We start from the raw sequence: 11,013 nt of genomic DNA on the forward strand, positions 1-11,013 counted from the left end.
ACAATCTGCAGCCAATTTACATTTAATTTCCCCCTGAATAAACCAGAGAATCACTCCTAGCTGGAAGCTACACCTCAAAAGCTGGATGTAAGGCTTAATAGGGAGCTGCAGAACCTCATGTCTCTGGTGTGAGGAATGAAAGTTATTCAAAATTATTCTTTGTCATCTTTCGGCATTTCAATGTGCACTCATGCTGTCCTACCAGACCTCTTTTAAAAGCAGTACTCCTTTGAAAGCAGTCAGTGGTGATTCAGAATGGAGAGAAATACCAAGATGTCTGTCATTTGTAGAATAAAAAGAGAATGAGAGTCTGACACCACAGGCAAATGATTTGTAGTACAACTCAACCTGGAGAGGGCGAAAATCAAACAAGACCAAGATCCTCAAGTCTTGATGAGATTCCACACACACAGTAAAATCACAAGAGTTAATTTTACAGTATTTTTTGGTTTATATGGTCCCAAACCCATTTTGTGTTAAATCCATTCTGATCATGGTGTTCATATGAACGACACCAAATGGAGTAAAAATCAAACTCAAAAGAGTTGCATAAATTGTACTCCAATTGCCATTTTACATTTTTCTCTATTACTTTTAATCAACTTCCTTGCCATTTTAAATTTTTCCGTATTGCTTTTAATCAACTTCCTTGACATTTTTTTTGGCCCTGACACTTCACGGAAATATATTCTTCGGAATCAATTTTGAGTGTTTCCACCACAGGGTGAGCAGACTGGTTTCATCCTGAAAATACAGCTAATGTGACTCATCGCATAACAGGTTTCTCGATATACTTAGACGTTTGATCTCCCCACCCAAATGGCGCCGCCTCCTTTTTATTGCCATCCTCTGCTTTTTTTTTTTCATTTTTCATTCTTCTTTTTTTCACTTCTCATTAGAGGGCTACTCAATATTTCACTTCAGAGCCTCTTAGCTTCTGTTGGATTGGATGCCTTTGGAGTGAGAAAGGAGGTTAAAAGGGTTTCTCCTTCTGCCGCTCCTCTCTGAGTCTGGATCTGTGCCATCAACACAACAGGGCCGGCTGGCCCCCCGTCTTCTAGCCAAGACAAGGCAGGCCAGGCAGCATTGGGGCTATCGATTCAGACATGAGAGAAAATGTCTGAAAGTTTTCCATCATTGGCTAATGTGCCTCGCTGTTGGGGAGGAGATGAAGGTTGGATCGGAGTTGATGTATAGAAACATAAAACGGTCAATAGTTCCAAAGACAGATGGGCTCTCTGTTCTCAAAAAGAAGAAAGAAAGTTGGAGTCGGTCGTGTGTGCTGGAATAGAAAGGAGATGATGTCAAGGAGGGAAATGCCACCACTGCCATTGTTGCTCTCATTCCTCTCCTGCCAGATGGGATGTTGTGACTACAGTGAGAAAGTCCAAAAATGGATGTAGCAACTAAGGATTGCCCCTTTAACAGGCAAGTGACCTTCATACGGCAGAACTATGTCCCCATTTGAACGTGATCCATCGTCCTGTCAGAACATTCTTTTTATTCTGTCCCGCAAAATGGTCACCCGAATTCCACCAGTGGAAGTCTTGCTACTGCAACATGTGCCACCATCTTTTCGCATGTGAGGGGAATAACATTATTTCAACACCACGTGTGAACTTGCAATTCCACATGTGAAATATAACTGCATATCCGATATTCGCAAACTGCAATTCACATGTAAGGTGAAAGCATGTTATTCTCCTCATGTGAAAAGATGGTGTTAACATGTGAAATATAATTTCACGTGAAATTTAAGCTTAACATGTGCGTGTGATTTCACATGTGAAAATGCGAATGTGATGCGTTTTTTTTTTTTTTTACCTGGCAAATATCCCACTAGGGTTTGGGGAAAAAACACAATATGTAAAACATGCGTCATGTAACATACGTAGTAATACACACACATCCTGATTGCGGTTCAAAATGTGAAATGTTGCCATGCCAATGGTCTTACCCTGAATTTACCCAGAATAGCAACTATTGTGCTACTGTTGATGGGAATCCTGTTCACATGCTGTCGCTATGGCCTTCCAGAGTGGCAGCCGGCTAACAGAGAGAGAATGTGTAGACCATCTGGATTACAAGACCAACTGGGGAACAGGTCTATATTGTGGAGCTCATTTTCCATGACTTTTTTGAGCGTAATGTTGGATTCGTGACTGTGTGCCAGGGATATATTATTTATAATGCGTTGCTAATTCACCCACAGCTATATTGTTCGTTTACATTTTTTTTCAGTACCTCAGAAGACTGATTGAACAAACGATTAACTTAAATATAAATGGACTCAAATAAAATTCCTCATCTCTCATGTTTTTGTTTTAAGTACGTCATTTAATCTGTTCACTCTGTGTCTCTCGAATCTCCCTTTAGCTACAAAATTAGGGCCCGAGGCATTCCGATTCGACGGTGGGGCAGAAGCCACGGCGACCAGACTGAGTGACAGATACTACATCCTGCGGCCGGAGGTCATCGAGAGCTACATGTACATGTGGAGGTTGACCCATGACCCCAAGTACCGGGAGTGGGGCTGGGAGGCAGTGGAGGTGAGTCACGCAGACGTTAATGTTGCACAGTCTTCATGATGCAGCCATAATGTCACTAAGGTAATGACTTGTAACTCTGGTACTTTATCTCCAAAATATGTTCTGGTTTTATTTGTTACGTTTTGTTGAGCAATGAGTTTAAACTGAGTGGAGATCTGGTGCTTATCATTAAAGTGCATTTAACAAGGATGTTTAAAAGAACAATAAAACAGTGATTCTAGAATGTGCTCTTGAAATATGATTTAAAAACACATTCAGGTGTCGGATCTTAACGCGATCACTCGTGGCAGAGAATGTTCCTGCTGCATCAGGAAATTCAAAAACGAGTCCCTGAAAAATAGCAGCTGTCCTTTCTCCATGTGGGGGGCAGTCGAGTCATTTGGACTTGGGCTTGCTATCAAAATAATGTTCTCTCTCGCTCGCTTAAACGCTAGGCCTAGGTCCTATTACTGCAACATTCAAATGTACAAACATGTATCTGAAATGCAGCCATACACATCAACTGTCGTTTTATCATTTTATATAGCTTAATAACACAATATAAATATTGGTCTACACTAGTTTACATCATACAAGTTTCAAGTGGATCCAAAGGTAAAAATGTAGTTCAGTCAATTCAATTCCTGACATTTAATCCCAGTAAAAAGTCCCTATCTTAGGTCAGCAAGGATCACCACTTTATTTTAAGAATGTGAAATGTAAGAATAAAATGAGAAAGAATGATTGATTTCAGCTTTTATTTCTTTCATCACATTCCCAGTGGATCAGAAGTTTACATACACTCAATTAGTATTTGGTAGCATTGCCTTCAAATTGTTTAACTTGGGTCAAACGTTTTGGGTAGCCTTCCACAAGCTTCCCACAATAATTCCTCCTGACAGAGCTGGTGTAACTGAGTCAGGTTTGTAGGCCACCTTGCTCAGAATTGCTTTTTCAGTTCTGCGCACATATTGTCCATAGGATTGAGGTCAAGGCTTTGTGATGGCCACTCCAATACCTTGACTTTGTTGTCCTTAAGCCATTTTGCCACAACTTTGGAAGCATGCTTGGGGTCATTGTCCATTTGGAAGACCCATTGCGACCAAGCTTTAACTTCCTGACTAATGTCTTGAGATGTTACTTGAATATATCCACATCATTTTCCTTCTCATGATGCCATCTATTTTGTGAAGTGCACCAGTCCCTCCTGCAGCAAAGCACCCCCACAACATGATGCTGCCACCCCCATGCTTCACGGTTGGGATGGTGTTCTTCGGCTTGCAAGCCTCCCCATTTTCCTCCAAACAAAACAATGGTCATGATGGCCAAACAGTTCTATTTTTGTTTCATCAGACCAGAGGACATTTCTCCAAAAAGTACGATCTTTGTCCCCATGTGCAGTTACAAACTGTAGTCTGGCTTTTTTTATGGCGGTTTTGGAGCAGTGGCTTATTCCTTGCTGAGCGGCCTTTCAGGTTATGTCGATATAGGACTCGTTTTACTGTGGATATAGATACTTTTGTACCTGTTTCCTCCAGCATCTTCACATTGTCCTGGGATTGATTTGCACTTTTCGCACCAAAGTAGGTTAATCTCTAGGAGACAGAGCGCGTCTCCTTCCTGAGCAGTATGACGGCTGCGTGGTCCCATGGTGTTTATATTTGCGTATTATTGTTTGTACAGATGAACGTGGTACCTTCAGGCTTTTGGAAATTGCTCCCAAGGATGAACCAGACTTGTGGAGGTCTAATGTTATCCTTCTGTGGTCTTGGCTGATTTTTTTTTGATTTTCCCAAGATGTCAAGCAAAGAGGCACTGAGTTTGAAGGTAAGCCTTGAAATACATTCACAGGTACACCTCCAATTGACTCAAATGATGTCAATTAGCCTGGAATTTTCCAAGTTGTTTAAAGAGACAGTCAACTTAGTGTATGTAAACTTCTGACCCACTGGAATTGTGATGCAGTGAATTATAAGTGAAATAATCTGTCTGTAAACAATTGTTGGAAAAATGACTTGTTTCATGCACAAAGTAGATCGTTTTGGCAAAAACAAGGAATTTGTGGAGTGGTTGAATAACGAGATTTAATGACCCCAACCTAAGTGTATGTAAACTTCTGACTTCAACTGTAAATCAATCTCCCGATTGATTTATTTACAAATGTCAAATATTATTCCAGGGATATTTTACCCCTGATCTTGATAAGAAATGACCATACCAGACACTTTAGGAGAATGAATAGGAAACAAATAAAATAATAACAATAGGTTACACCAACAGTTTCTATTCATACAGTGTTGGGTAATTGCCATAGTAGGATTTTGATGGTAAATGATTAAATAGTTTATTTCGATTGCACAGAATGTTTGTCAAATAGATAAATCGCCCTTCTGTTCAAAAAGGACTAAGTTGTTCTGATTACAGTACCAACCGTGTGTGTTGAATTTAGTCAATCATTGAATTGACCAACTGAGCTAATTGATCAGTTCAGTGATTGACTAAATTCAACACACCTGGTCTTCCAGGTCGGTTAAATAAAAAAAAACAGAATACACTGCGGCTCTCCAGGAATAGGGTTGCCTACCCCAAACTGTTAACCTTCGAGTTGTTTCGGTTTTAACCCTGTAACCCAGGGGTGTCCAACTCATTCCATGGAGGGCCTAGTGTCTGCAGGTTTGAGTTTTTTACTTTCAATTAAGCCCTAGACAACCAGGTGTGGGGAGTTCCTTACTAATTAGTGACCTTAATTCATCAATCAAGTACAAGTGAGGAGCGAAAACCCACAGACACTCGGCCCTCCGTGGAATGAGTTTGACACCTGTGCTGTAACCCTGTGCAATTCATCCTGTAAATGTGCAGAATTAATGTTTCAAAAAAATACATTCATCCATGAGTCAAAGGGTAGTGGGCCGGATTCGAAGCCATGCCGACTCTGCCATACAGTGGGGCAAAAAAAGTATTTAGTCAGCCACCAATTGTGCAAGTTCTCCCACTTAAAAAGATGAGAGAGGCCTGTAATTCTCATCATAGGGACACTTCAACTATGAGAAGAAAAAAAATCCAGAAAATCACATTGTAGGATTTTTAATGAATCTTTTTTTTGCCCCACTGTATGTGTGCCGGGGTTAGAGTGGCTGTAGGACCACATAGGCACTGAGAAAACCATAATTTATTATACCTGTTGCTTGCCTTCAACATGTAACAAAACAATATATTTTTTTTTTACGGATTATCCTCCTGCGACAAAAGGGGTCAAATTAAGATCTGACATCTGTACTGGTCTCTGTCCATACGTATTCTCTCGCGGAACTAATGTACAGTACATATAATTGAACACGGTCAAGGCACTGCGATGCTACATCTGACAAGGCAGTGTGAGGACAGAACTAGCCAGGCTGATTAGCATATTATTACCCCTTGACAAAGGCAGACTAATGCACCATAATTAACACAGACCCCCGTTCTTGCTGTTGGATCTGCACGAGAAGAAGCAAAGTGTAGGTTTTTGCCGACCTTTGTGCCCCATGATTAATGCATGTGTCAACCCTGTCAGTCTGATCACACAGGATGAATGCTACATCTATCATCCCAACCCCCGTTGCAACGGCGAAGGTGTCCTTTCTACAGCCACATTATTAGCTCTGCCCCCATTTACCACCTCGACCCCAACCTCTTGTTCTCACTCGTGCTGCTGGACGCCGTTGAATATGGTATAAGGTGCCCCAGACAAGACCTTAATACAAGTAGGCTTTGTGTGAGGTAAAAGAGGGTGTTTGAGGACATGGTACTAGGTTGACGCATCTCTCTCTTGTTCTCCATAAACAACCCATGTTCCCTTATTAGGGCCCTGCGACGCTACGTCTGACAAGGCTGACGTGAGGGCAGAACTAGCCAGGATGATTAGCACATGACCACCCCCTTGACAAACGCTCCCTTATTCGAGGTTGCCCAACTCCAGCACTTGAGAGCTGCAGTCCTACTACTGAAGCTTGATTTTATATGAATTGCAGTCATTACGTAGATAGGTAGGAAGATGCTGTCTGTGCCCATTGGCTGACTACTGTTATAATACATGTCCATTTTGACATGAACATCCCTCCTGCGCTCTTCTTTCTATTCTTCTCCCCAGGCTCTGGAGAAACACTGCAGAGTCGAAGCTGGTTTCTCTGGGATCCGAGACGTGTACGCCCAGACAGTCAGCCACGATAACATGCAACAAAGCTTTTTCCTCTCCGAGACACTGAAGTAAGTGTAACACGGCCAGTCAACGTCCCCCCCTACTGAGAATATACCAGCAAACACTTTGCTTTTTAGACGGCTCCAGAGCTTATTCCGCTAAGTGTAAATGGCATATACAGTTTCTGAGAAGTAGTATGAAGTAAATGGCATATACAGTTTCTGAGAAGTAGTATGAAGTAAATGGCATATACAGTTTCTGAGAAATAGTATGAAGTAAATGGCATATACAGTTTCTGAGAAATAGTATGAAGTAAATGGCATATGCAGTTTCTGAGAAGTAGTATGAAGTAAATGGCATATACAGTTTCTGAGAAATAGTATGAAGTAAATGGCATATACAGTTTCTGAGAAATAGTATGAAGTAAATGGCATATACAGTTTCTGAGAAGTAGTATGAAGTAAATGGCATATACAGTTTCTGAGAAATAGTATGAAGTAAATGGCATATACAGTTTCTGAGAAATAGTATGAAGTAAATGGCATATACAGTTTCTGAGAAATAGTATGAAGTAAATGGCATATGCAGTTTCTGAGAAGTAGTATGAAGTAAATGGCATATACAGTTTCTGAGAAATAGTATGAAGTAAATGGCATATACAGTTTCTGAGAAATAGTATGAAGTAAATGGCATATACAGTTTCTGAGAAATAGTATGAAGTAAATGGCATATGCAGTTTAAAACCCCCTACGGTCAATCGAATTAGCATAATACAAAAATCCCCAGTTTATGCTAGAGATTTCATTTTGCCTGGGCTGCGTCTCAATCCACCGATGTCGCCCTTCCGCATCTGCGGTGAAAGGTGGCAAAGCTAGAGAGGGGTTTGTCGGACCATGAGACATCCCGAAAAATCTGTCTTCTCACGAAAACGCCTGTAGTAGTTTGACCCCTCTATGGAAAGATGAGACGCTCACAAACATGTACATGTCGGTTGTTTCGCTCTAGGACGCCCACAAGCCTCACAAGAAAATAACAAAGAAAATCATTCCTAATCTTTCTTATATCTCTCAGATATAGGACAGACAGTTCAGAACAAACTTCTTTTAGAAACATTTTTTTGAGGGGGGGGGGGGGGGGACTATCTGTTTGTTTGTCCATGTATGAAGCTGTTATTCAATGCATTTCTATGGGCTAATAGCAGTAAGGACAAATTCAATGTTTCATAAATTAATTGTTACCTTAAAGTAAAATAATTGATACCTTAAAGGATCCTAAAACTTCAAATCAAATAGATAAATGATCCTTGGTAACCCCCATCCCCCTGGCTTAGACTCTATAGGGTCTTAATGCATGAATCATTTTTTTTCTCATTAGCTTTGGTATACACTTTCCGCCCTATCGACGGTCCTGTCCATCGTGAGAACACTCACATTAGTCTTAAGATATTCACACAATATGTTGAGTGCACTCAAGCACAGTATCTTCATTTCGACATTTACAGACAAACCCTTTCAATGGTGTTTTTTGTTTTATCACGAAAGGAAAAGAAATTGAGGAATTCTGATTCAGCTGAAAGACTCCATCTTGCCCTCCTCTCAGACTCCGAGTTTGCGCTGGGCTGGTTAGGTGATGTGGACAATCCACATTGTGATGATGTATCAGACCTAATAGAGCCATGAGGAACTTGTGAGTGCCGTCTGGGCCCCCTTAGATAAAGAACCCTTAAAACCGTTGGGGGGGGGGGGGGGGGGGGGATGAAACACACGCTTCTTGTATTCGTCAATAATTCATTCGGTAGTCGTGAGACATTACTAAAGAGACTTTTTTTACGAAAGCAAAGAATGTCATGTCGTTACATCAGTAGTTCATCTATCATTGCCCAACCATGATTCAAACATGTTTTATTGGCTCATACAATAGCATTATAGCCATTATGTATTGGTTTAGAGACCCGTAGTCTAGGAGAAAACTAGCCAGGGAATCCTTTATTCTAGCCGTTCGTTTCCCCCAGACACTGACGCTGTTTGTCCCTCTCAGGTATCTATACCTGCTCTTCTCTGACGATGACCTGCTTCCTCTGGAGGACTGGGTGTTCAACACGGAAGCTCACCCCCTGCCCGTCGTCCGCAAGAGCTGCCTACAGGGGGAGGGAGGGACACACGACAAGACAACCTCGGAGTAGCAGCCTGCTGTACAACCCCTGCACAACTCACCTGCATACAGACACAGAATAACACCTATTCTTACATCACATGCATACAAACGCACACACATAGACACACACATGACAACATTACACACAGCTAACACCACCACAACAAAATGCAGGGCCAGCGTCCCTTGGGCCCTGTCACAGACTTTCAATTCCTTTCCAGTAAAGGATCTTGTCGTATACGCTGTGATTGTATATCCTTGAGCCTGGCCGGGACTACTTCCTGCCGGCATTACTTTCTGTGGACAATCAAGACGAACATGATTTTCATGAAAAGAGCACCTTTTTTCTTTCCTTCTTTCCTCTGTGAGGAAACCAAGAGTATCTTGCAGACCCAAATGTAATGGGAGGAGTGCTGTGTTATGGGCCATATTGTGAGAGAGAGAGAGAAAACCACTGAGCTTTTTCTTTAATCGATTGCGGTGAAAAACAGAATCAATGATTTCACTTGATCTTGTCATTGCTTTTTTTTTCTGGCTTTTTTCTCTGTCTCTTTGACCAAAGTTGTTTGTTCTTTTATTCACCCTCTCATAATTCCCTAAACATATTATTTTGTAGTGAGATTTGACCAATAGTAAGATGACGGACTAATATGGAGTGTTGAATGGTGTTGAATATTAAAATGTATAGACAATTGTGAACTGTAATACTCAAAAATCCACCTTAGATGATTGTTTATTCAGAGTTTCTTTGCAGAAACAGGTTAAATGAATAATAACAGGCATGGGAAAAATTGAAAACGGAAGAGGTTGTTGGAGAGAGGGAGGGTCTCACATTTTTTCTTTATTGAGTACAATACTGGTGACATATTTTCATAAGGCCAAGTCTGTGTTGAATCCTCCTCACCGCCTTTCAGAGAGTAACTTCACATTGTGTGAGTCCTGTGACTTTAACACAAGGGTCAGTCCTGTTATTGTAACACTGTAACACAGGTTACTGTAGCACTGTAGAACGAGTGTCAGTCCTGTGACTGTAATACTATACAACGAGTGTCAGTCCTGTGACCAACATCGTAACACAAGTGTCAGTCATATTACTGCAACACTATACAACGAGTGTCAGTCCTGTGACCAACATCGTAACACAAGTGTCAGTCATATTACTGCAACACTATACAACGAGTGTCAGTCATATTACTGCAACACTATAGAACGAGTGTCAGTCCTGTGACTAAGACACAAGTCTCAATCCTGTTACTGTAACACAAGCAGTCACAACCACCCAAGAGGCAATATCACCACAGCTAGTCCTAGTTGCCTAGTATGACTGGGCTCAAATATGCTTGCCAAAGTTAACAGCCCTCATCGAGAGCTTCAGCTCTCTCAAATCCACAGTGGGGAAAGTTAGGCTTGAGGTTAAGGGTTTGCTAAAATGTACACCGTTGAGGGGAATGTGAATGGCGCTTTCCTATTTCATCCTTATTCGTATCATCACTGCTGTCCAATACAGTTGTGGAGAGAATGTGCTGTACATACCTGGATGAATGTAATGGACCCCTGTATTAGCTTATCTTCAGTTTATTTTGTGATTTATTTCACTTAATTACATAATTATTTTCATTTATTTTTAATTTGCTTCCCTCAGGTGTTTCTGTAAAAGAGGAAAAATGTTTGACTTTAATTATAGTTCTGGTTGATATTAATTATTGTTATTACTTATCTTTCACTGTTGAATATTTTCAAATACTGATAAAAGACCTGTGCAACTTTGTACATTTAAAGCAACTTCATTTGCTTTGTCTGGATTTTTTGTTGTTGTCTGTCCCTAATATTACTGCTTATGGTTATTACTGTATGGAGTGTAAAATCTGTTTGACCTCACCTTCCAAAACATTGACTAAGTGTATTTCCAGAATACACAACTGTCAACTTAACCTATGGATGTGGAAGACCTAAGAGCTTCGCCATACTTCACATATGAAACCTCATCACGTATCTTTATCACCAATGCTGAACATCTGCAAAGCTCCTAAGCTCTGCTTTCTGTAGCTTTGTGCTCCAGGTCTACCAATGCAACGTTTCCTATACCTTAGCAACCAAGACTGTCAATATCAGACAAGATCACTCTCCATGACATCAAGGTTCAAAATATTTACA

At 40.9% G+C, this 11,013-nt stretch overlaps 1 protein-coding gene across 2 annotated transcripts in view; it reads left to right on the plus strand.

The window, feature by feature from the left end:
* LOC110488866 (mannosyl-oligosaccharide 1,2-alpha-mannosidase IA) overlaps nucleotides 1-10,641 on the plus strand; it is a 235,310-nt gene extending 224,669 nt beyond the window's left edge. For both annotated transcript variants that reach the window (XM_036947400.1, XM_036947408.1), the window contains exons 10-12: nucleotides 2,377-2,549; nucleotides 6,658-6,773; nucleotides 8,743-10,641. In XM_036947400.1, the coding sequence (XP_036803295.1) occupies nucleotides 2,377-2,549; nucleotides 6,658-6,773; nucleotides 8,743-8,887 (434 nt within the window). In that variant the 3' untranslated portion in view covers nucleotides 8,888-10,641. The remainder of the gene's footprint in view (nucleotides 1-2,376; nucleotides 2,550-6,657; nucleotides 6,774-8,742) is intronic.
* Nucleotides 10,642-11,013: the final 372 nt, after the last annotated feature.

The sequence above is a fragment of the Oncorhynchus mykiss genome, chromosome 2, assembly GCF_013265735.2.
Source record: "Oncorhynchus mykiss isolate Arlee chromosome 2, USDA_OmykA_1.1, whole genome shotgun sequence".
In the NCBI taxonomy this organism is placed as follows: Eukaryota; Metazoa; Chordata; class Actinopteri; order Salmoniformes; family Salmonidae; genus Oncorhynchus; species Oncorhynchus mykiss.